This window comes from Callithrix jacchus, chromosome 7 (assembly GCF_049354715.1).
Source record: "Callithrix jacchus isolate 240 chromosome 7, calJac240_pri, whole genome shotgun sequence".
Taxonomy (NCBI): Eukaryota; Metazoa; Chordata; class Mammalia; order Primates; family Cebidae; genus Callithrix; species Callithrix jacchus.
Window position 1 is genome coordinate 91,331,227 of NC_133508.1, and position 26,660 is coordinate 91,357,886.

At 49.5% G+C, this 26,660-nt stretch overlaps 1 protein-coding gene across 1 annotated transcript; it reads right to left on the reverse strand.

Annotated features, from left to right (window-relative positions):
- Positions 1-304: 304 nt before the first annotated feature.
- CDCP2 (CUB domain containing protein 2) lies at positions 305-21,541 on the reverse strand. The gene is made up of 6 exons (XM_009001290.3): positions 21,385-21,541; positions 12,770-13,117; positions 8,834-9,169; positions 7,521-7,874; positions 4,099-4,277; positions 305-905 (listed from the first exon to the last, which is right to left on the reverse strand). Exons 1-6 carry the CDS (start codon positions 21,461-21,463, stop codon positions 579-581), a joined length of 1,623 nt encoding a protein of 540 aa, XP_008999538.2. The 5' UTR covers positions 21,464-21,541; the 3' UTR covers positions 305-578.
- Between the last annotated feature and the right edge of the window lie 5,119 nt (positions 21,542-26,660).

Consider the following 26,660-nt stretch of genomic DNA (forward strand, 5'->3'; position numbering starts at 1 on the left):
AAAAATTAGCTGGATGTGGTGGTGGGCACCTGTAATCCCAGCTGCTTGGGAGGCTGAGGCAGGAGAATTGCTTGAACCCAGGAGGCGGAGATTGCAGTGAGCTGAGATCTTGCCACTGCCCTCCAGCCTGGGCAATAAGGGCAGGACTCCGTCTCAGAAAAAGAAAGAGAAAAATAAGTGGTTTCCTTATTTGTACCCTGAGTTGGTAAAGCACTCATACAAGTTAGAGAATGAGTCCATTTTATCTACACTCTGCCATCAGTGACCAAAACTATCCTGACAAGTAACACACATAGGAGAGTTCTTTTCTACAGCAGAATATCTTTAAAATTAATAACAGCAATTGCATTTACATACAAAGCATGCTACAGATTACAAAGCTCTTATCCATCTCTGCCCTCCTCTGAGCCTCATGCCAGCCCCGTGAGAGAGCAGGGCAGAATGGTTGTCCCAGGAAATGGAGGCTCAGAGAGGGACATGACATGGTCACCAAGTCAGCAAGTCCCCATCCCACCCCTGTTGTGGGTCCCTAAGCTGCCTCCCAGGCATGTCAGATGCCAGGCCCCTATTCTGTCTACTCAAAGCAGCATCAGGACCACGATGGCGATAACCATGAGGATTCCAGCCAGGATGCAAAGACCTAGGAAAACGATGTCACTGGTATCCTGGGCCACCATGGCCACTGCGCCCTCCAGTGCCTCTGCCTCATCCCCGGGTGGTGCTTCCTGAAGGTGCTCCGCAGTGGCAGCATAGGGCCCCAGCCAGTGAGAGCCAGACAGCAGGTAGACAGAAGCTTCCTTGCGCCGCGGCTCACAGCGGACCTCGTACTCATGGATGTCCTCCTGCCCCGCGGCTGAGAAGTCGATGTACAACACGCTGACAATCACTGCAGTGTTGTTTCTTCTCTGTGGGTCACAGGGTACTCATCAGACCCGAAGGAGCTTGGGCTGACCCTGTTTCCCTATATATGTGGGGGTCTCAGTACCAAGAGGGCAGAGCCCCAGGAGCCTGCGTTCTAGTCCTGACTCTGAGCCTCAGTAGTCCCATCTGTGAAAGGCGTACCGTGAGGGTGAGCTGTCTGGAAGGACAATATCAGATTTGATGCCAGTGTTTTTCTGGCTAATGTTCTCGGCACATTTACCATGGTCCAGGCTTTATATTTTAAGTATCTTATTTAACTCTCACAACAACCTTCTCTTCCTGGTACCATTAAAACCCCTGAGTGACAGATGAGGAAACTAAGGCCCCAAGGTTAAATCCCTTGCCTGAGGTCACACAGCATACAAGTGACAGAGCCTGTATTCCCACTCAGATCTGCCCAGCTCTTAACTGTGCTCTTGGCCACCATGCCTCACTCAAACAAAAAAATATCAAACCAAAGGGGGCTTATCAAAGCATTGACTCTGATGCCCCATCCTTGGCAAATTTACAGATGCGACTCCTGAGGCCTGGAAGGGAAATGACTTGCCCAGAGCTGGGAGAGAAACCGAGTCTCCTGCCTCCACATTAGGAGCAGTGTCCCCGGTGCTGTGTGGCTTCCCCCCGAAGCTTTTTCACCCGATGATATCTGCAGTAGGCATCCCTGCCATTGAGTCCCTGGCCACCCCTGTGACAGCAGCCTGGTGTTGGGAAGAGCCATCAGGAGCCTGGCACAGCACTGCCCTCTCCACCTTGGATGAAGGAGTCAAGTGGGCCTGAGACGATGGAGCTGGAAAGCAGCCTTGTGATGGGCAGTCTGGTGTGGTCAGCAGCTATGCAGGGCCCCTTTCCCGCCCACACCCAGTCTACAGCAGTCACTGTCCTCTTCAGGGTGCCCTAACTGGCCCTGTCTAGCAGGTAGCACCTCTGAGATGAGGCTTCTAAAAATCAAACTTGCCTAGCCGAGTCACAGCAGCCTTGAATAGTAGGAAGTCCCCAGCACCAGAGACTGGGTGACCCCTTTGGGGAAGGGTTGAAGGGGTGACACAAATAAAGAGCTTTTTTTCATTTTGTTTTTAGAGACAGTCTTGCTCCATTGCCCAGGCTGGAGTGCAGTGGCATGATCTTGGCTTACTACAACCTCTGCCTCCCGGGTTCAAGCAATTCTCATACCTCAGCCTCCCAAGTAGCTGGGATTACATGTGTGCGCCGCCCTGCCCAGCTAATTTTTGTATTTTTAGTAGAGATGGGGTTTCACCGTGTTGAACAGGCTAGTCACAAATCAGGAGGAGTTTTATGGACTAGATGACTATGTGTTTCTTCCAAAAGGCTCGGATTCCATATCCTCAGAGGAGCTTCTGCTCCCTTCCGAGAACTTGCGCCCTGGATTTGTGGGATACAGAATCAGGACCCTCGGTGAAGAAAGACTCCTGAGAGTGGAAGGGGGCCCAGTGAAAGGCTGAAGTTCATCTATAGAATAAGAAAGGGAGGGGAAAATCAGAGAATGGGGATGGGGGAAACTTTCGGGGGTTTTGATGAGTGACAGGCTTGAGAAATCAAGAAAAGCCAAGCAACACGAGGTGTTCATGGCTCTGTAGTCAAGTCTGTCATGTTTTTAAGGAGATGCATGTAAAGACTGGCATTAGTTTTCATCGCTGTCAGCTGTTTGAGCTACAGATCTTTGAAAGCAACTCTATGCAAAGACTGATCTTTGAGGGTCTAGGATTTATAAGCGTTACACTAAGAATCCATTAATCTAAGGTTCTCTGTTTTATGTTTCCAAGATACTGACCCCAAGGTTCCATGGTTCTTTTTGTTTGTTTGTTTTTGTTTTTGAGACAGAGTTTCGCTGTTATCACCCAGGCTGGAGTGCAATGGCCCGATCTTAGCTCACTGCAACCTCCACCTCCCAGGTTCAAGTGATTCTTCTGCCCCAGACTCCCAAGTAGCTGGGATTACAGACATGTGCCACCACACCCAGCCAAGTTTTGTATTTTTAGTAGAGACAGGGTTTCCCCATGTTGGCCAGGCTGGTCTTGAACTCCTGACCTGAAGCGATCTGCCTATCTTGGGCTCTCAAAGTGCTGGGATTCCAAGTGTGAGCCACTGCACCCAGTGATTCCATGGTTCTGTGGTTCTGAGTTCTGATGGTTGTTCTGTAACTATGAGATAGTGAGTGTCTGTGAGCCATTGGTTCTAGGATTTCATGAGTCACTGCTTCTAGGATTCTTTGTCTCCATCATTCCATGACTCTATGGAATGTGGTTCTGCCCCAAACAAAACCCCTAGGGGACTTAAGGCATGGAGTAGAGGGTAGGGCAGAATATCCTGCCAGCCAGGACTGGCCCCCTACCCTTCTCCTCTTCTCAGGCCAAAAGGATGGTGGCTGCCAGGAGGCTGGGGGAGGCAGGGGGTGGCCTGGAGGAACCAGAGGCATACATGCAGCTAATGTTAGGAGGCAGGGGAGGGTTTGCAGGAAAGACCTGATTTCTGCTAAATCAGACTGCAAAGCCCCTGGATTTCAAGGCTGGAAGTCTCTCCAACAGAGGCAATTGTTCCATTCCTCCATATCCCAGCTCCTGATCTGTCCCTAAGCATACAAACATCCAGAGTGATTGAGCCACACTACCCAGTGACTCTCTGAAGGCCCCAAGTCTGGGTTCATGGCCTCCAAAATACAAGGATAGTAGGGAAAATGGACGTGTAAGCCTCATAGCCTTTTGAGGAAGGGGGACCCTGTGCTCTTTTGTGTTGTGGAGCCCAGGGATGGATCTGGATCACCAGGGTAGGGAGAGGTGAGAGAAGCAGGGATCCCACAGCTCTGCATATTAAAGGCGTGGTGTCTTCAGGGTCCATGGGAGCTCTGAGGGGAAAGGGGAGGAACAGCAAGGAAGAACTAGAGGCAGCTCAGCTAGCAGCATTCCTGTGGCAGGAGTGACTGGTAGCATCTTTAGGTTGCCGCTGGGGTTAGGCCGCGGGACCCCCTCTCCTCTGTGTTTCCTATTCCAGTTCTTTGCTACCTTTACCCTGAGCAAGTTGGTTGAGATAAGTAAAGCCAAGAAGTCTGAGCTCTGCATCCAGGCCCCCAGAGCCAGGAGAAGCTGAACTTTCAGGAATGGCAGGTGCCTTTCAGCAGGGTCAGAGCCCCTCCCTTGTGCCTGCCCCTCCCCCAGCCCCTACCTGAGACTCTGTGCCGCAGGTGTCAAAGCGGGCCTGGATCCTGAAGTTGCCATCCACCTCCTGGGCAGCACAGCTCCGGCTGCCCAGGTAGACCTTGGTCCGCTCCAGTGGGGCCAGTGCCTGTGTGGAGATCAGGATCTGGAAGTCCGTGCGGGAGCAGCTCACGTTCATGGGCACCACTGGGAACAGGAGGGAGGAGCTGGAGGCCTTAGGGTCAGGCAGTGTCACCCTCACCTCCCCAACGCCCCCTACCCTCTCACAAAGGGCAGTGGGTGAGGAAACAGGCCCAGAGTGGGAAAAGCTCTTATGGAATCCAACAGGGCACGGTATGGGATATCTTACACGGGTTACTCCGTTCAAGTCCATCAGACTGTAAGCTCCTCAAGGAAGGCGCCTGATTCTCACAGCATCCTCTGGGCCTAGCATAGAGCTTGGCAGGCCCAGTGAATGCTGAGTGAATGAATGAGTGTTCTTAATAGTCAGAAAAGCTCAGCTGGGCACGGAGCCTCACACCTGCAATCCCAGCACTTTGGAGGCTGAGGTGGGCTGATCACAAGCTCAAGAGATCAAGACCATTCTGGCCACATGGTCACATGCTTTCACATGGTGAAACCCTGTCTCTACTGAAAATACAAAAAAATTAGTTGGGCATGATGGCGCACGCCTATAGTTCCAGCTGCTCGAGGGGCTGAGGCAGAAGAGTCACTTGAACCCAGGAGACAGAGGTTGCAGGGAGCAGAGATTGTGCCATTGCACTCCAGCCTGGCAACAGAACGAGACTCCATCTCAAAATCAAATCAAATCAAATCATAATCATAATCATGAAAGTCCATCTGCTAATCGCTTGGCCATGTGCCAGGCAATTCATTTAGTTATTGAGCAAATATATATTGATGGCCTACTATGTGCAGGCCCTATTCTCAGCACCAAAAATACAAACATGAGGGAAAAAACACAGGTGAAATTCTTGCCTTGTGGAGCTTCCATTTTAGATGGGCGAGGGGGCCATGAACGTAAAACACGCACACCTGTCAGAGTGCCCCCGAGGAAAAGCAAGCAAAGAAGAAAGAACAGGAGAGCAGAGTGAATCAGGGAGGGTGGCAGTTTTAAAAAGAGTGGCAAGAGAGGCCTCACTTTTCCTCCCTACAATGACCCCAGGAGGTGCACGTGACTAAACTCATCATTCAGGTTTGGAAATTGATGCTCTGAGAGATGAAGTTGTTTGCAGTGGCCAACTGGGTGGGCAGGGTTTCAAAGCTCGTGGTCTGTGCAACCTATTCGCAGCCCCCCGCAGCCCTCCTGGACAGGACAGTGTGCACATGACTCAAAGCATCTGCTTTGTGTGTGTGTGTGTGTGTGTGTGTGTGTGTGTGTGTGTGTGTGTGTGTGTGCATGGAGGAGTGAGGGTAGGGGAAAGGAAGGCGGCTGCCTGGTGGGAGGAAAAGGAAAGGGAGCTGGCAGGCAGAGGCCTGGAACTCTCAACCCCTCTCTGGGAAATGCCTCAGACATATTTCAGCCTCTGGTGTCTGGGCAGCCGGGGATTTATGGGCCAGCCGTCTCCCACGATGATCTCGGTGGTGCTGAACTGTGTGTCACCCTCGACTGACACTGTGGCTACCCTCCTAGTGGGGAGGTCTCCTGCAGCCTGGGCCGCATCTGGAGCCTCACCCAGCATGAGTGCCCCTTGTCTGCCCCTGGGCTCCCATGGGGATCTGGGGAGGGAGGGAGGCGGGGTGGAGTGGAGGCAGGCACTCCCCCCCTGAAGCCCCTAGAACAGTAGCTGGGATTAGAGCTGCCCCTAACTTTCCTTCATTCTCTGCAGAAGGGGCTGGGAGGGGGACTGGGAGAGCTCTGGAAATCAGACTACCAGGGGCAAAAGGAACTTTAAAGATCTTGCAATGTCCTCATCTTACAGGTTATGAAACTGAGGCCCACAGAGACACAGGGGCCATGACAGCTAGCGGAGGCAGAGCCAGTGGAGCTGGGCTGTCCAGGGCTGTGCTAACAGAGCCACAGCTCTCCCACCCCAGCTTGCAGGTAGAGCCCACTGAGGCCCAGAGGGGCTGGGCCTGCCTAAGTTCGTGGCTCTGCCTCAAGCTTGCTGCAGCTCACCAGCTCCTCCATCACTGGCCCCAGCTCCTCTTGCATATGGGGCAAGGAAAGATCTTTTGAATGCTGAACAGACCTGAGACACCTTCCTGAAGGAAAGATGTCCTTGGATCCAGGCATTGTGACCTGTGTTACCTCATTTGCCCTTCACGACCACCTGTCTAGGGCCTTCGTCAACCTCTTTTACAGAGGAGCCCCTTGGATGATCAGTAAATGGCAGCATTTGGACGTGGCCCTGGTCTCTGAACTTAGCCCAGGGCTGCCCTCCCTTGTGCCCCTCTCAAACAAGCAAGAAGAAGGCAAGAGAGTTCTAGTCCTGGCTGTGCCACCAACTGCCCATGTGGTCACAGTGAATCTTTCCCCTCTCAGCACCTTCGTTGCTATCCCTGCACAGTGAGCAGCTTTGCTCAGCCAGGAAGAGGGCACAGTGGGTGCAGAGTGCAGGCATTTCTGGGCCTGTAGACAGGGAAGGGTGGAAGGAGGGGAGCAACAGTGGGCCCTCTTGGCTGACAAATCTAAACAATAATGTGGAGCCTGAGAAAGCCCAACACCAGCTCCCCAGCCTCCTCTGCAGCAAGGCATGGTCATCTGACTGAGTTCAAACTGATGGGACATTTTTTTTAAGGCCTTGTGAGAGCTTCTAGAGATGCTTTTGCTTTCTTGATGAAGTGCCATTTGCAGCTGCCACTTCCCCTGTCCTCTCCAGCCTTGAACATGGATGTGACGCCTGGAGCTATGGCAGCCATCTTGCAGCTGTGAGGCTCAGAGAGGCCCAGAGTTAACACTTGGAACAGTGTTGCACCCTGGACCAATACAGCAGCTGCCCCGCTCCAAGCTTCTTGTTGATTGAGGGAAAACAAGTGCCATTTGCTCAATCAGTAGTTCTGAATGATACAAGCAGGGCTGGTAGGCACACCCATGGTTATGCCAATTTTTTTGCCATAAACAATATTACCATATTTTGTCTATTTCTCCTGGATACAGGGGACCAATTATAGCACAAGAGGGGCCAGGGAGCCATGGGGGAAGGAACCAGATGGGGAGGGGTGAGGACTCATGAAGTTAGGAGCTGGGGAAGGAGGCTCTGGAATAGTGGAAACACGCAGGAGCCACACTGTACAGTCTCAGGACTCCCAAGACTTGGCAAGGGTGTAGCTGCCAGAGAAGGCATGGGAGAAGACCATTCATGGGAGGCAGGACAAGCTGGTGTCCTGGTGGTGGGATGCTGGTGGGAGGGAGGAAGGATCTGCAAAGACCGAGGCTGCAAAGCCTCCCCTCACCCCTCAGTGCACCCACCCCGCAGCCCAGCTGACCTCCGATGTAGGCCACAGAGAAGCCCCTGCGGGTGGTGCTGCGGTCCGTGTGCAGCAGAATCAGAAGCTGGTTGTGGCTTGAGGTGATGGGTGGTGGCAGGTGGTGTCCACACCAATTCCCCAGCAGGGGTGCCTCCTCACTGGCCCCATCGAAGGCTGCCAGATGGTCAAAGTCACAGGTCTTGGTCAGGCTGTTGGGCTCCTCCAGGTCCAGGTCCAGGAAGAATACCTTGACCCGGTGGCCCGGGGGCAGACGGATGGTCCAGTGGCAGTGGATGTTGTTGGGGTAGGAGCTGGGGTACTGTGGGCTGGAGAAGTTGCCCCGCATAGCCATGTACACCTCCTGGCATTCTCCTGGGTGGGGGAGGAGCAGCAGTGAGGGGAGAGGAGTAGTCACCCTCTGCAGTTACAGCTCAGGCAGCAGGCATCACAGTGGTCCTACTGGGCACCATGGATAGCAAACCAGGCAATTGATCCCAACTAGATGAAAGCTGGGATGCTTGATCCCAAAGCTTCTTTCAAACTGCAAGTAGCTGAAAGCTGAGACTTGCATTCCAATTGATAGTCCCCTTCCTGAGTGTAGGCCCTGTCAGGAATTCAATCACACACAATACCTGTCCTCTGAGTTAACTCTGCACTGCCTGGCGTGACAGATGATGTGGTTCATGCTGGCCTTTCCCCTTTTCTCACTGCCCCATTTGGTATGTACTATGGGCAGAGCAAACACTCTCTGCCCTCCAGGCCTTTGCACATGCTGTTCCTCCTGCTTGGAACACCCTTCCCTTCTGCTTCTGTCCAACTCCTTCAGGGTACTGCTCAATTCTCTCCTCCAGGAAGTCATCCATGATTCTTCCTGGATAGCACAGATCATAATGTCTTGCTTGTCTGTTCCCTTATGATCTCCCCAACTAGACTGTAAAGTTCCCATGACTTCATCCATTCATTTGTACAAATATTGAGTACCTGCGATGTGCCAGGTACAAAGATAAGCCCATAAGGGACCCAGTCAGACAGGGGAGACTGACATGCAGACCACATACGGAAGTGATACACGTTAGATCTTAGTGTAAAAAAAACTTCTATAAGGAGTTGAAAAAGGGATTCATTCTGGTAAAACAGGAAGTCTTTGCAGAGGAGGTGACATGCTTATGTCTTGGCATCGGCCAAGGGTATGCTAGAGCATTCCAGGCAGAGAGAGTGAAGAAAGCCCAAGCCTGCTGGGGGCAGAAAGGTGGGACCCCTGCGAGTGTAATGGGGAGACAGGAGCCCAGTAAGCACGGGAGGATTTGGGGTGGAGCTCCAGCCCCTCCTACCTGAGAAGTAGTAGGCCTTGAAGCCACGGCCTCCAATGTTGAAGTCGGACTTGAAAACCACCTGCAGCTCGTGGCCCAGAGACACAAGGGTGGGGGGCCTGGTGCTGCCACAGTAGTGGTGCTCACGGGTGGGGCCAGGCCCCCCAAGCACAGCCACATAGTCATAGGTGCACTCCTCGTTGCCCTCCACCTGGAAGTCCACGAATACCAGCTTGACGCTGGCAGGGCCAGCGGCCCGGATCACCCAGTGGCACTCCATGCTGTTGGGGTAGTTGTTGGGGTACCCGGGGCTGGTGATGACCCCCGACAGGCCGGTCAGGACGCCGCCACACACATCTGCAAGGGAGCCCACTTGAGCTGACCTTTCTCCTTGTGGCTCTCCAGTTTCCTCCCTTGAGAACCATACATCCCAACATGCTGCCCCCAGAGCTGTCTCATGGGGGCCTCATTATCATCCACCAAGCACCTGCCACCCGTAGCAAGTGTAACATGCACTCCAGCCTAGCACTCAGCCCCTATGCCGCCTGTTCAAATCTTCATAGTAGCCCCACAAGGACTGTGCTGCAGTTTCCTCTGATTTTACAGTTAAGAAAAGGGAGGCACAGAGAAGATAAGTAGCTTACCTGTCTGAGTTTGAGTTTGCCCAGGCAGACCCCGAGATAAGGATTTGAGTGCAAGGAGTTTACTTGGGAGATACAGGGGACCCCAGGTGGGGAGGAAGGGAGTGGACAGAGAAGGGGAGGTGTGTTCAAGCCACCTGTTGACCTGTTGGGGAACTCTGGGGACGGCGTAAAGCACATACTTCAGAGTTCTGTCACTCTAGGAGCGAGGGAGCTGCGGCGTTTATATGTCAGCTCCCAGAGTGCGGGCAGAGGGCTGCTGTGGGCTGGGAGTGACCTACTGAGACTTCAGGACAAAGCCCTCCAACGAAGAACTGTGGAGGTTGGCAGGAGTGCATCAAAGTGGCAAAGCCCAAGGGACGTGGTCAGGGCCCTGAGAGCAGGTCACCCGAATGGTAACTGGGAAAGTGGAATTTGAACCCAGGGAGACTAATCATCAACCCTGTGCCCTTGACCCTCGTGACCTTCACTGGCCACTCCTATGAGGCCATTGGGGCACAAAGGTTGAGGAGCCTGAGAGAGGATCTGATGAAGTAGAGTTTGGTTTGACATCTGAAGACAAGTGGTCTCCCATCTCTGCTTCTTATTAGCTGCATGACTCCAGGGAAGTAACTCAGCCTCTCTGAGCCTCATTGGAACATTAGAAATCATAAGACCCAGCCAGGCGTGGTGGCTCAGACCTGTAATCCCAGCATTTTGGGAGGCTAAGGCAGGCGGATCATGAGGTCAAGAGATTGAGACCATCCTGGCCAACATGGTGAAACCCTGTTTCTACTAAAAATAAAAAATACAAAAATTAGCTGGGTATGGTGGCACATGCCTGTGGTCCCAGCTACTTGGGAAGCTGAGGCAAGAAAATCACTTGAACCTGGGAAGCAGAAGCTGCAGTGAGCCAAGATTGTACCATTGCACTCCAGCCTGGGCAACAAGAGTGAAACTCCATCTGAAGGGAGGAAGGGAGGAAGGCAGGAAGACGGGAAGGGAGGGAGGGAGGGAGGGAAGGAAGGAATTGTAAGACCAAAGCAGCTTGATCCACTGGGCTCAGATGTGAGCAGAGTCTGAAAATATGTTGCTGGAAACTCGGAGGAAGCCAGCTTGGCCAGTACAGCAAGTGTGCATGAATGCTGTGACTTGCTGGAGGTCACCCAGCGAGGGCATGCGTGGGATGTGTTTCCTGAGACTCCAGCATCTTGCCCTATGGCAGGGCTGTGTGACCAGTGCTCTGTATGGGGCGTCTAAGGACTTGGCATCTTTTCCCAGTGCCAGCCCAGCCATGTGACTTTAGGAAGGCCCTCTCAGAGGCTCAGATTTTGTGAAATGAGACAGCAGGTTTAGATAGCCTATGAGATCCTTTCCCACACTAACAACCTTCATGAAGACTTCCCAGAGTACGCTGGGGCTTCCCAGCAGCCCCCTGGAGCACCTGCTGGCACCTGGGGCAAATTTCATTCTTATGCTGTATTTCAAACTCTCTTTTAACATAATGAAAAGACAGCACCTACAGTCTTTAATATCATTAATAAGATATTAAAATTTAAATATTCTACATTTAAAAGTTTAACTCATTGGAGGTCATTAATATTTACTTGTGTTTTTAATGATTGGCTTATAAGAAGTAAATGTTAAAATATGAATTTACAGGCTGGACACACTGGCCGACGTCTGTAATCCCAGCATTTTGGGAGGCCTAACTGGGTGGATCACCTGAGGTCAGGAGTTTGAGACCAGCCTGGCCAACATGGCAAAATCCCATCTCTATCAAAAATACAAAAAATTAGCTGAACTGGGTGGCACACGCCTGTAATCCCAGCTACTCAGGAGGCTGAGGCAAAAGAATAGCTTGAACCGGGGAAGTGGGTGGAGGTTGCAGTGAGCCGAGATTGTGCCACTGCACTCCACCCCGGGTGACAGAGCAAGACTCCATCTCAAAAAAAAAAGAACTTACAGAATAAATGCTTTTCTCTCTCTCTCTCTCTCTCTCTCTCTGTCTCTCTCTCTCTTTTTTACATTGGGGATTAACATGGAGATTCCACTTGACATAAAGGTATTCCTGTTTTTTGAAATGTTAGGAAAAGTGACTGATGGTATTATGACTTTGATTCCTAACATTCTAAAAATCTAAGGGTCTAAAATTCCAGGCTGGCGGGTGGCTCACGCCTGTAATACCAGCACTTTGGGAGGCCGAGATGGACAGATCACAAGGTCAGGAGTTTGAGACCAGCCTGGCCAACATAGTGAATTCCCATCTCTACTAAAAAAAAAAAAATACAAAAATTAGCTGGACGTGGTGGCACATGCCTGTAACCTCAGCTGCTCAGGAGGCTGAGGCAGGAGAATTGCTTGAACCGAGGTGGAGATTGCAGTGAGCCAAGATCGCACCACTACACTCCAGCCTGGGTAACAGAGCAGGACTCTGTTTCAAAAAAAAAAAATTCTAAAACTTTGATTAAATCAGCCTATGGTTCTTGTGTTGTAGCATTCTACAATTCTATCCTTCTAAATGCAGCAGTGACTGAGGTCCCACCTGAATCTCCCAGGATTGCTGTTGGTGGACCCTGGGGACCAGTAGCTTCTCTGGGTGTCTAGTGTTTGTGTTAACATCAACGAGGCCTTTGGTTCTGGCACTGGGAGGAAGCAGGAGGTTTGAGCCTTTGCACAGAACCTGGGGACAAGGATGAATGAGTCAAAGAGAAAGGCAAGAAGAGCAAGGCCTTCTCTCCCCTCACTAGACTGAGAGGCAAGTGTCAAGCCTGGTTGAAGAAGGGAGAGGTTAGGGATACACGATATGAGTCACCAGCTCCACCCAGACCCTTGTGTGGGAACTCAGGCAGGGATTCCCAAGCCGTGAAGTCGTGGGATGCTGCCGAAGGCTGCCACAGCAGTGGTGTCTCCTCCTGTGGCCTGATGCCATGACACAGGACAAGAAGGACAAGGGTAGTAGAGTGTGACAGTGCGACCCTCTGAGGGCTCCCGGAGAAATGGAGGGAGGCTTCACACCATGAAGATGGGAACTGCAGCTACCAAGATTATAAGCATGGTCATGAGCGGTGAGGAGGCTGGCTTTTGCCCTATAAACTATGCATGAGAGCTGGGTCGTGCAGGTTACAGATCGGCCTATATGCCAAGGTGCCAAGACCCTGCAGGTCTCACCTGAGCCCTGCTGCTATCCTCCCACCTCCACCCCAGAGCCAGCCCTTCCACTGCCAAATTCCCCCCTTGAACTCCTGGGCTCAAGTAATCCTCCCGCTTTGGCTTGCCAAAGCACCGGGATTACAGGTGTGAGCCACTGCATCAGGTTCCTAATGCCCCCATTGACCTTTCTGGTAGCCCGCGGAAAAGCCATGGCTGGCCACGTGCTTGTCTGAGTGGAAGATGACAGACATGACATGCCAGGAGGAGGTGAAGGGCGGCGGGGGCACCTGGCCGCAGAACCTCCCCAGCAGGTTGCCCTTGTCTGCGGAGGCCCCGTTGTAGATCTCCAGGAAGTCGAAGCTGCAGGTGTCGTGGAACTCCAGGTCAAAGGCATGGAAGGTGAGCAGCACTGAGGATCCCTCAGCTACCACGATCAGCCAGCTGCACTCTGTGTTGTAGGGGTACAGTCTAGGGAAGTTGGGGCTGGAGAAGTTTCCAGAAGGTGCTGAGAGCACACCCCCACATTTGACACCTGAGGCAAGAGAGAAGGATGCCTCAGGCTCCATGCTGGGGTCTTGGGTACATATGGTAAGGGCGGTGGACTCAGCTACAAAGCTAGCTCCTTGGGATGCGATGAGGGAACACAAACCATGTGTTTTGCTTTTTGTTTTGTTTTGTTTTTGAGATGGAGTCTTACTCTGTCACCCGGGCTGGAGTGCGGTGGCATGATCTCGGCTCACTGAAACCTCCACCTCCCAGGTTCAAGCGATTCTCCTGCCTCAGCCTCCTGAGTAGCTGGGACTACAGGCGTGTGTCACCACACTTGGCTAACTTTTGTATTTTTTTTTTTTTTTTAGCAGAAACGGGATTTCACCATATTGGACAGGCTGGTCTTGAACTCCTGACTTCATGATCCACCCACCTCAGCCTCCCAAAGTGCTGGGATTACAGGCATGAGCCAGCGCACCCAGCCACCATGTGTTTATTTGCTCATGCATTTACTTATGCTGATCAAGCATGCTTGTATTCATTCCACAAATACTATTTGAGTCCTAGGCATCGTTCTAGGTGCTGGGGTTACAGCAGAAACAAAACAGACAAAAATCCCTACCCTCATGGAATCTACATTCTGGCAGGGAAGACAGACCATAAACCTACCAGGTAAAATATAGAGCTTATGACACTGTGAGAAGCTATAGAGACAAAAGCAAGCCAGGAAAGGAGACAGGAAATGTCAGGCAGGACCTAGAATTTTAGTTAAAACATTATGCAGTAGGGAATTTAAAAATTATTAAAACACTAATTTGAAATGAATAATAATACTAACCCCCCCAGTGAAAATGTGCAGAGTCTGCTACAATGTTAAAAGTACATTTTTATATGTGCAGATTTGCTTTTATTTAACAAAAGAAAACAATGGAAGGAAACTAATAAGAATAATTCTGTGTCATGGGAAGTAGTAAGAGGAGGGGAGGAAGCAGGTATGCTGGTTGGAGCTCCTTAAATGTGCCCTGTTTCAGAACTTTCACTTTGTAAGCCATAAAATATTTTATGTAATTTTGAGATTTAAAAAATGTTTAACCCCTACATATCCCAAACTGAAACAAATAAACTGAACCTTACCAACTTGGAGGCACAGTCCCCTGGGAAAGAATGATTTGAAATGACTTTGAAAGACAGTATTTTGACCACACAGTCCTAGTGGGATACATCTCAAGATCAGAATGAACCGCAACAGTATCTCAAGCTCTATTCAGTAAACTTACTGTTAGTAATAATATTGAATATTATTTTGCAAGTATTGTGTATTAGAATAGAGCAAATAAATAGGCTAATATAAATAGAAACCAATATTTTCAGTGTAAGAGTGATAGGTATAGTTGTTGTTGTTTTTTTTTTAAAGAGTCTCGTTCTGTCACCCAGGCTGGAGCACAGTGGCATGATCTCAGCTCACTGCAACCTCCACCTTCCAAGTTCAAGTGATTCTCCTGCCTCAACCTCCCGAGTAGCTGGGATTAGTTCCTGCCACTACACGTGGGTAATTTTCATATTTTTAGTAGAGATGGGTTTGTCATGTTGGCCAAGCTGGTCTCCAACTCCTGACCTCAGGTCATCCACCATAATGAAATAGTGAATCCAGACAACATTATCAAAGCCTGTTCTGATCACTGAGTAAAAAGCTGGTAAGACTTAAAAGTTAGATAATTGGGTGTACAGGCATTCCCTGCAGAATTATTTCAACTTTGCTAAGTGTTTGAATTTTTTTTGCTGGTCAAATAAGCCAGATAAATAAAAAATTTTATCATTAAAAATCTACAGCTGGGTGTGGTAGCCCACACTTGTAATCCCCAGCACTTTGGGAGGCCGAGGCAGGAAGACCACTTGAACCCAGGCTTGCAAGACCCCATCTCTGAAAAAAAATTAGTTTCAACTGACTATTTGACAGTGAAAAAAAAAAAACAAAACCTAAAAATTTCAAGCAGTCCAGGCTAACAAACCTTGAACCCACTGGTGTATCTAAGTGTCAAAGTGGAACATTGGACAATAAATACCTTCTTGAAAAAAAATCAAGAAATATGAATCTCAGGAAGTCTCTGGATCTGTGTATAGTTAGAGTGAATATGGAAGCTACAGGAACATTTCATGAGGATACATTTGACAAGTCTGGAATGCGGCAAATTCTATACGGTAAATGACATTGGGGCTTCAACAATAAATGATAAAGTGTGGGGAACGAGGCACGACTGTTGTATTAAAAGAGTCTGGCACTAGACAAGGATGCCCTCTCTCACCACTCCTATTCAATATAGTTCTGGAAGTTCTAGCCAGAGCAATCAGGCAAGAAAAAGGAATAAAGGGTATTCAAATAGGAAAGGTGGAAGCCAAATTGTCTCTATTTGCAGACGACATGATAGTATACCTAGAAGACCCCATCGCCTCAGCCCAAAAACTCCTGAAACTGATAAGCAACTTCAGCAAAGTCTCAGGATATAAAATCAATGTGCAAAAATCACAAGCATTCCTATACACCAATAACAGACTTAAAGAGAGCCAAATCAAGAACGAACTGCCATTCACAATTGCTACAAAAAGAATAAAATACCTTGGAATACAACTCACAAGGAACGTAAGGGACCTCTTCAAGGAAAACTACAAACCACTGCTCAACGAAATAAGAGAGGACACAAACAGATGGAGAAACATTCCATGTTCATGGTTAGGAAGAATTAATATCGTGAAAATGGCTATACTGCCCAAAGTAATTTACAGAATCAACGCTATCCCCATCAAGCTACCATTGACTTTCTTCACAGAACTGGAAAAAACCACCATGAACTTCATATGGAACCAAAAGAGAGCCCGCATAGCCAAGTCAATTCTAAGCAAAAAGAACACAGCAGGGGGCATCACACTACCAGATTTCAAACTATACTACAAGGCTACAGTAATCAAAACAGCATGGTACTGGTACCAAAACAGAGATATAGACCAATGGAACAAAACAGAGGCATCAGAGGCAACACAACATATCTACAACTATACAATCTTTGATAAACCTGACAAAAAGAAGCAATGGGGAAAGGATTCCCTATTTAACAAATGGTGTTGGGAAAACTGTCTAGCCATGTGCAGAAAGCAGAAACTGGACCTCTTCCTGACACCTTACACTAAAATTAACTCCAGGTGGATTAAAGACTTAAACATAAGACCTGGCACAATAAAAACCCTAGAAGGAAATCTAGGCAAAACTATCCAGGACATAGGAGTAGGCAAGGACTTCATGAACAAAACACCAAAAGCATTGGCAACAAAAGCCAAAATAGACAAATGGGACCTAATGAAACTCCACAGCTTCTGCACGGCAAAAGAAACGGTCACTAGAGTGGATCGGCAACCAACAGAATGGGAAAAAATTTTTGCAGTTTACCCATCTGACAAAGGGTTGATATCCAGAATTTACAAAGAACTCAAACGGATTTACAGGAAAAAAACAAACAAGCCCATTCAAAAGTGGGCAAAGGATATGAACAGACACTTTACAAAAGAAGACATATAGGCCAACAATCATATGAAAAAATGCTCATCGTCACTGGTCATCAGAGAGATGCAAATCAAAACCACATTGAGATACCATCTCACGCCAGTTAGAATGGCGATCATTAAAAAATCTGGAGACAACAGATGCTGGAGAGGATGTGGAGAAAAAGGAACACTTTTACACTGTTGGTGGGAGTGTAAATTAGTTCAACCATTGTGGAAGACAGTGTGGCGATTCCTCAAGGCCTTAGAAATAGAAATTCCATTTGACCCAGCAATCCCATTACTGGGTATATATCCAAAAGACTATAAATCGTTCTACTATAAGGACACATGTACACGAATGTTCATTGCAGCACTGTTTACAATAGCAAAGACCTGGAATCAACCAAAATGCCCATTGATAATAAACTGGATTGGAAAAATGTGGCACATATACACCATGGAATATTATGCAGCAATCAGAAATGATGAGTTTGTGTCATTTGTAGGGACATGGATGAATCTGGAGAACGTCATCCTCAGCAAACTGACACAAGAACAGAAAATGAAACACCGCATATTCTCACTCATAGGCGGGTGATGAAAAATGAGAACACATGGACACAGAAAGGGGAGTACTAAACACTGGGGTCTATTGGGGGGAAAAGGGGAGGGCCAGTGGGAGGGGGAGGTGGGGAGGGATAGCCTGGGGAGAAATGCCAAATATGGGTGAAGGGGAGAAGGAAAGAAAAGCACACTGCCATGTGTGTTCCTACGCAACTGTCTTGCATGCTCTGCTCATGTACCCCAAAACCTAAAATCCAATAAAAAATTAAAAAAAAAAAAAAAAAGAGTCAAGGCCAGTGTCATGGCTCACACCTGTAATCCAGGCAGAAGGATCACTTGAGGCCAGGAGTTTGAGACCAGCCTGAGCAACATAGCGAGACCCTGTCTCTAAAAATAATAATTTAAAAAAAATTTTAAAGAGTCAAATATTGACCGAATTCAATGTGTGGAACTTGTTTGGATTCTGATTTGAACAAATGAACTGTAAAAAGATTTTTTTTTTGGTCCACAGTTGGGGAGAATTGAACATGAACTGAGTAGCACATAAAATTAAGGAATTACGCGGGGAGTAGTGGAGTGCTCCTTCAGTCCCAGCTGCTCAAGAGGCTGAGGCAGGAGGATCACTTGAACCCAGGAGTCTGAGGTTGCAGTGAGCTATTACCACAGCACTGCACTCCACCTGGGTGACAGGGAGAGATCTTGTCTCTAAAAAAATTGCTTTTAATTAAGCACTTATTATACCATGACAAAAGTATTGAGGTTATATACAGTTTTATGATGTGTTTCTCTATTAGAGACATACTCTGACATATTTATGAGTGAAACAATATAGATCTGAGATAGGCTGTAAATTTCTTCTCACCTCCCAGAATGGGACTGGGGTGGGATAGAAGAAACAAGAAAGTCAAAACGTTGATAGTTATTGAAGATGATTGATAGAGACATAGGGATTCATTGTATGATTTTCGCTGCTTTGGGTGTGTTTGAAATTTTTCATATTTAAAAGTTAACAGCCAGCACATCCCTGGCCACCTTCTCAGCAAAGCCTTCCTTAACCACCCTATAACACTTAAAACCCTCTCCCCAGCCCATGCTCCTTCCCTCCCTTTGTGCTATATGCTTCTCCATAGAATTGGCCACGATCTAACATACTACTTATTTTACATATTGATTTGGTTCAGTATCCTGCCACAAAATGTAAGCTCTACGAGAGCAAGGATTTCTGTCTCTTCCCCGTGCTGTATTGCAAGCACCTGGAGCAGTACCTGTCACAAAGCTCGTGCTCAATGTATATTTGCTGAATGAATGAGTGAGTGAATGATCTTATATAATCCTCACAGCAGCCCCATCAACCAGGCAGGGCAGGTGTTACTGACTCATTTTACAGATGAGAGAACTGAGCCAGGAAAAGGGAATTTACTTGCTGTAGTGAACATCTATTTCTTTGGGTCTGCCCAACACCCCTTCCTCCGCCTCTTGCAACAGTAGCCCCCTCTTCTAGACGCTGCTCCCCTCCTTCCCTCCACGTGGTAGCCCTCCCTCCTCTTCTTGCTCCCTCCCTGACTCTAGCTGGGCAGTCCTGGGGCTCCCACCACCACCAGCACAGTGACTGGCCCGCGGGGTGGGCATGTGCTCCAGGCTAGGCCAGAGTTCTGCTCAGAATGTCCAGATAAGGGTTCTTTTCTTTCTGGTTCCTTGACTGGGAGTGGGAGCCCTGGGGGTGGAACAAGGTTCACATATTGCATTTGGTTGATATTTGCCTCTTAAATTTTTAAAAAATTCTTATTGGCCGGGCATGGTGGCTCACACCTGGAATCCTAGCACTTTGGGAGGCCGAGGTGTCATGGCACGTGCCTGTAATCCCAGCTACACAGGAGGCTGAGACAGGAGAATCGCTTGAACCTGGGAAGCAGAGGCTGCAGTGAACTGAGATTGCACCACTGCACTCCAGCCTGGGCAAGACAGAGCGCGACTCCATCTCAAAAAAAAAAAAAACATTATGTGTTCTCAGGACTTAAGAAAAAATTCCCTCTGTGGACTAGAAGAGCCATATGAGATGTAGAAGTGGCCCTGGAGCCCAGAGGCCCTGGCTACAGAGCCAATATATTCTTCTTTTTGCTTAAACTCATCCAGGTTGAGTTTCTGTCACTTGCAACCAAAAGCATCCTGAAGAATACACTTGACTACATCTCTATAAGAGAAGACACATTTGTTAGCCATGTGAGCTGCACCAGGCCTGCACTGATTCAGAATGGGCCCCTCCATGAGAAGCTCACCGTGGGGTGGGGCAGGAGGAGCCAGGCAAATGAGACAAAACACACACAGTGTGATAGCTCTGTGGCCATGTGGGGACTCTGGGGCCTGGGGAGAGGTAAGCCAGTCTTGCTGGGGTCAGCAGTGTCAAGGAGGGGCAAGATTCCCCCCTTGGTGATATTCGAGGGGGTGATATTCGAGTTTGTCTAGGAAGACTGAGAAGGTTTATCAGAGTTGGGGAAGATTTGCAGGGAGGAAATGGCACGGACAAAGGCTCAGATGCATGTGCACTTAGCCTCCATGAGCCTCAGTCATGCATCTGTGAAATGGGGATAGTGGTGCCTCCCTTGCTGGGTGGTTGTGAGCGCTGATGAGCTAAAGGCTGTGTGAGGGCCACACAGATGCACATTATCGGCTCTCTGATTGGCTCCTGGGGTGGGACAGGGCAGGAATGGCATCTAATCAGTGGCTTTATGGCAAAAGGACGAAGAGATATTCTGTCCAATGCCTGTTCTTGTCCTTCCCCCAGCCCTACCCACAGGGCAGGAAAAGGCACCAGAACATCTGAGCAGAATTCCTGTAGCCCAGGTGGCTCCAGTCATCAGCATACACAGAGGCCCCGTCCACTGGGACCCAAGGTTTTCCTTGGGTCCTGTAAGCCCTGGTGGCTGGAAAATAGGAACAGCTCGCTCCTCCCACAGCCCAGGCATGGGTTGAGATGCTTGAGTGCCCATCCAATCTCTGCCAGTATAATTCCTCCCTGAGCCCCACTTGAGCCTTGCAGAAGGGTGAAATGATATCACCCCGGCTTCACAGACAGGTAAACAATGGTTGGAAGGCCAGAGCAGTGCAAGGCCACTGGGGACCACAGTGCAGGAAGAAGGTTCCAGGAGCCCCAGTGAAGGCACGTGTGAGGTCGGTAGAGGATGTGGAAGCCTGATGGAGGGAGTAGTGTTTGATCTGAGCTTGAAGGTTGAGCCAGATGTTCTCAGGTGGGAAAAGGGAAAAGAGACTTTCCAGACAGAGGGGACAGCAGGACTTAAGGCCCCTGAGGCTGAAGCAGAAGGGGTCGTGATTCCCCTGCCAGAGCGTGGGATGCTCAAGGGACGCAGGAAACTGAGGCTCAATAAGATATGGAAGTTGGAGCCCACACTCAGAGGGCACTGAAGGCCATAAGAAGGAACTTTGATTTCACTTTCTTGGCAGTGGGATGGACAGCAGGGGCTCAGGAGGAGAATAAAGACTCTTCAGCAACAGGCAGGGTGCAGTAGCTCATGCCTATAATCCGGCATCTGCCGAGGCAGGTGGATCATCTGAGGTCTGGAGTTCGAAACCAACTTGGTCAACATGGTGAAACCCCATCTCTACTAAGAATGTAAAAATTAGCCAGGTGTGGTGGCACATGCCTGTAATCCCAGTCACTTGGGAGGCTGAGACAGGAGGGTCGCTTGAACGCAGGAGTGGAGGTTGCAGTGAGCTAAGATCACGCCACTGCACTCTAGCCTGGGTGACAAGAGCGAGACTCCATCTCAAAAAATAAAATAAAATAAAATAAAATAAAATAAAATAAAATAAAATAAAAAACAAAGACTCTTCAGCAATAAACCTTTAATAGTTCTCAGAGTCATTCCCTTCAAACTTAGTGACCATACAGCCTTGGACAGGCTACTTAATATCTCTAGCCCCCGGTTTCTTCCTCTGGAAAATGGGAGGCTAACGTCCACCTTGAAGTTTGTCATGCAGATTGAATGCAACCAACATGTGAAACATCCAGCACATGGCAGGCACTCAGTAAATTGTCTTCCCCCACCTCAGAAACAAATACATTCTCAACTTGACTACGTCCCCTAAAAGGACCTCCTGCTTTCTGGCTTCCTATGTAGAAACTTCTTGAGCTCCTGGCTGCTGCTTGTCCACCTCCTTCCCCTCCCAGTTTGTATCTGTCCCAAGAGTGCCTACCTTCCATGGCTTGGGTCCAGGGCTCTGGGCCCAGCAGGGCCACCGCCAGCAGGAGGCAAGCCCCCCACTCTGCCAGCATCTCCTTACCGGAGGCCCCCACAGGTCTGCAGAGCTCAGGTAGGTGAGGATCTGAGGGTCCGGAGTAGGGGAAAGAGAGGTGAGGCTGAAAGGGCCTCCAAGTTAATGGTGGCATGAATAATTCACTGGCCCCTAGAATTAGTAAGCCGATCCCCAGGTACTTCCTTCACTCACTGTAAAGTGACGGATCTGGTGTCCTCAGGTTTACACGTTCTGAGATCTGCACTGACCACACTGTATCAGGAAGGGAAGCAACTTGGGCTTGGAAGGAAACTGGGTGGTGGAGAAAGGGCATAACTTTTGGAGCCATGTAGATCTGGGATCAATCCCAGTTCAGTCTGTAACTTGCCAGGTCAGCTTGGACAAGTCATTTAACTCTGGTCTGGGTCTTCTCATCCATCCAGTGGGGCTGTTCAGCTCCTCCCCAGGGGCTGTTGCGAAAATGAAAGGAGATCGCACTCGCTAAAGCTCAGAGAAGGTGCTTGCTACAGGTTCTTCCCATCCCCACCCCTGAGGGAGCTGAAAGGAGCCTGTATTTAGTGGGACAAGCAGGACAGCTTCCTTAGACATGTGGACTTAGCTCAGAGGAGGAGGGAAGGAAGTTGCTGTGGACAGTTGATGAGGGAAAAGTCTTTTTCATGCAAGAATGCAATAGAAATAACAGAATTAGAAAACCGTATTGTGCAACTCTTAATACAGTAGTAGGTCTGGGCCCCAGTGTAACTTCTGGCTGAGAATATGAGATGCTGCCTCCTTTATTGCTCCCAAGCCTTGCTTGAACACCACTGGGTGCCAGGCCCTGCATGAGGAGCTGGCACTGCAGAAATGCCCGGGGGACTTTGTGTCCAGCAGAAAGTAGGCTCTTTCTTCTCCTCTGGAGTCTTTTGACTGGGTTCAGTTCAGCCCAACACACATTTCTAAGCCCCTTCTCTGTGCAGAGCCTGTGCCAGGTATGGGGACAGCAGGGGAACGCGGCACATTCCTGCTCTCCCGGCGAGGATCCTAGGCTCTTCCTGGCGGGCAAAGGTCTGAATCCTCGATCCACCCCTGCCTGGCTATGGTAGCCCGGGAAAGAAACCCAACTCTGTAACTCTGAGGCCAGGTTCCTGGATTACGAAATTGGAACGAGAATTAGTGGCCCGCAGTTTGCTGAGAGGATTGAATATGATAGTGCATGAGAAGTCTTCGCCAGTGCCTGGCTCAGTGCATAGACACACTCAAGATTTCTATTTATCCTAGAGGAACCCAGAGAGCATCATCTGCCAGATAGCGTGTGCCTCTGGCCCGACCTTCTGTCAGGAAGTCCCCAGGGAACCCTTTGCTGTGGGCTCAGGAGACCGAGTGGGAGGTGTTCAATGGAGCGTCAGAACCCGTCAGGCCTGAGGGATTGGCTTACCTGTGGAGCTCGATTGGCAGGAAAGAAGTATTCAGCAGTTCCAGGCAGTCTGAAAGAATAGGAATTTCTTTCTTTTTTTTTCTTTTCTCTTTCTTTCCTTCTTTCTTTCTTTCTTTCTTTCTTTCTTTCTTTCTTTCTTTTTCTTTCTTTTCTTCTTTCTTTCTTTCTCTTTCTTTTTTCTTTCTTTCTCTCTTTCTTTCTAATTTTTCAAAATGGAATCTTACTTTGTTTCCCAGGCTGGAGTGCAATGGTGCTATATCTGCTCACTGCCACTTCCACCTGCTGCGTTCAAGCACTTCTCCTGCCGCAGCCTCCCAAGTAGCTGGGATTACGGTGCCCACCACCAAGCCCGGCTAATTTTTGTATTTTTAGTGGAGACAGGGTTTCACCATGTTGGCCATGCTGGTCTTGAACTCCTGACCTTGTGATCCGCTCACCTCAGCCACCCAAAGTGCTGGCATTACAGGTGAGAGCCACCTCTCCCGGCCGAATGAGTTTCTAAAACACTATTGTCCTATTGTGTCTGTGAGACAGGAAGGCAGGGAGAGGCGCCAACCTGAGTGCGGGGCCCGGTGCTGGGTGCTTCACATGCAGGTGCAGCCTCTCAGCTTTCACGGACGTCAGTACCCTCCTGAAGGACAGAGCAGGAAACTGAAGCTCGAAGGGCTGGAGCCACTGTTTTGGCTTGAGTTCTTTCACACGAAGACCCAGGGAGAGTAGTACATTTGGGATGTGATCCCAGGAAACTCGGGTAAGGAAATGGGATGAGGAGGGGAAAGAAGCCAGTTCAGGGACAGTCAGTGAGCAGGTTACCACTGTGGGCAACCGGGGCTAAGTCGAAGTGGGAACCTCCAGGACACAGTATAGACTGTGCCTCTCACTGTTCCACCGGAGGGGGAAGAAGTAGAATATTGATCACCAACTCCCAGTGCCCTTGGTTGGAAGTTGCTCTAAGGGTCTTGTCTCCCAGGTATTTCCAGCCTGCTGGGCATGGCCCCAAAGCCCTGAGGCAGAGAGTACAAGGGGCCACAGGCAGAAGCTGTCTGCATGATGGGAACGGTGGATGCCACGGGACGGGGCAGGGCCATGAAGCACCTACTGAGCCATCCACAATGAGAGGCTGTCATCATTACAGTGACCCCACCCTGGACTTGACATCTCCTGTATTACTCGGTTCTCACACTGCTATGAAGAACTATCTGAGGCTGGGCGCAGTGGCTCACACCTGTAATCCTAGCACTTTGTGAGGCTGAGGCGGGTGGATCACGAGGTCAAGAGATCGAGACCATTCTGCCCAACATGGTGAAACCCCTGTCTCTACTAAAAATACACAAAATTAGCTGGGCATGGTAGTGCTTGCCTGTAGTCCCAGCTACTTGGAAGACTGAGGCAGGAGAATTGCTTGAATCCAGGAAACGAAGGTTGCAGTGAGCCAAGATCGCACCACTGCATTCCAGCCTGGTGGCAGAGCGAGACTCCATCTCAAAACAAAACAAAACGAAAAAACTCTTGGAGACTGGGTGATTTATGAGGAAAAGAGGTTTCACAGACTAACAATTCCACAGGCTTAACAGGAAGCACGACTGGGAGGCCTCAGGAAACTTACAATCGTGGCAGAAAGGGAAGGAGACGCAAGCACGTCTTAGCATGATTGAGCAGGAGAGAGAGAGAGCAAGGGGGGAGGCACCACACACTTTTAAACCATTCAATCTCAAGAGAACTCATTATCATGAGAACAACATGGAGAAATCCGTCCCAATGATCCAATCACCTCCCATCAGACCCCTTCTTCAACACATGGGGGTTACAGTTTTATAGGAGATTTGGGTGGGAAGAGGGAGCCAAACCATATCTCCTCCAGCATCATGCCATCTCTGAAATACTTGTCCCACTCCCTGCTGCACCTCTCCTCTGGGCACCCTCAGCAGCCTTTCAATGATACCCCATCCGTGGTAACTGCCATACTGTCCCCTGGGCCTTTCAAAATCAACAGCTCCCACCCAAACTAAACTAGTCACTGTCTCCAACACAAAACTTGCTTCTCCTCTGATGGTTCCTATTTTAGGTAGCAGCACAACCAATCCATAAAGCCAGCAATGTAGGAGCCTGCCCCATCTTCCCTCCCCTCACTCTCATGTCCATTGGTCATACTTGAGCTTGGTCACCACTTCTGCCTCTGAAATGGCATCTGAAGCCATGGCTACCCCAGTTCACCAATCTCTCCTGCGTGATTTCAGCAGCAGCCTCCTCACTGGCCTGGGGGTCTCTGCTGCTGCCCACTTCCTGCCCACCCTAAACTCACATTCTACTACTTGCTGCCCTGCCTCATGCTGTGATCTTTCTAAAATGTTCATCTGAGTCAGGTGCAGTGACTCACAGCTGTAATCCTAGCACTTTGGGAGGTTGAGGTGGGTGGATCACTTGAGGTCAGGAGTTCAAGTCCAGCCTGGCCAACATGGTGAAACCCTGTCTCTACTAAAAATACAAAAATTAGTTGGGCATGGTGGTGGGCACCTGAAATCCCAGCTACTCAGGATGCTGAGGCAGGAGAATCACTTCCACCTGAGAGGCAGAGGTTACAGTGAGTGGAGATTGTGCCACTGCACTCCAGCCTGGGCAACAGAGGGAGACTCTGTCTCAAAAAAATAAAAAAATAAAATGCTAATCTGATCATGTCATTCTTCTGCTTATGATAATATCCAAAGTCCTCTTTTTGGCAGTCATGCCCCTTCAGGTCACCTCCCCAACATGTCTCAGACTGTCGCCTCCTCTTGAGCTCCACACCCCTGCCCCCTGACATCTCTCTCACTTTTCTGCATGTTTTGTGCCCTGAGCTTGCATTGCCCTGATTTCTGCCCCATTGTTTCTTGGTGGACTCTGAACCTTTAAAACAGTTGTCACCTCCTCCAAGGGGTTCTGTTAACCCCACCCCAAACTGGGTGAGTTCCTCCTCCCTGGGTGCATCTCTAGCACAGAGGGGACACCTGCACCCCTGCTGGCTGGTGTCTCATTCTGGTGCTCTGCACAGGGCTTGGCCCAGAGCGTATCCTCTCCCTTATGTCCGTCTCCGCTGCCTCTCTAGCACATCCTAAGTGCTTAGCATCCATCCACGAATTGAACTACTCAAGGATGCACCGCTAGGAAGTGTCTTTGTCAATGTGAACCCATGTTCAGTTGTGTTCAAAGTGTGCTTTTAACCCTGCTGAGGCCGCGTGGGCTGCCATGACCAAATGCTATAGCTTGGATGGTTTATAAACAACAGACATTTACTTCTCCCAGTTCTGGAGGCTGGAGAGTCCAAAATCAAGGTGCCAGCAGATTCTGTCTGGTAAGGGCCCATTTCCTGGCTCACAGATGGCTTCTTCTTGCCATGTCCTCACACAGTGGAAAGGGTAAACAAGCTCCCGTGGGCCTATTTTCTAAGGGTGCTAATCCCATCACCTCTCCAAAGACCCTGCCTCCTAATACCAAAGCCATGGGGGTTGGGATTTCATGAATTTGGGGGCACACACCCATTCAGACTATAGCACCTGCTGGATAGAGTGGCAGGGTGGCCTGGTGTGGCAGTTCAGCACAAGTGCCCAGAACCCAGACCACGTCAGTTTGAATCACAACTGTGGCAGTTGCTAGCTGTGTGACCTTGGACACGTCACTTTGTCTCTCCAGGCTTCTGATTCCTCATTGGTGAAATGGGAAGAGTGGTATCTACCTGCAGGACATCAAGAGGATTGAAGGGGCCAGCACATGGGGAATGTGGAGACCTGTGCCAGCATCTCGCGTAAGTTCAGAGTGTACCGACCTC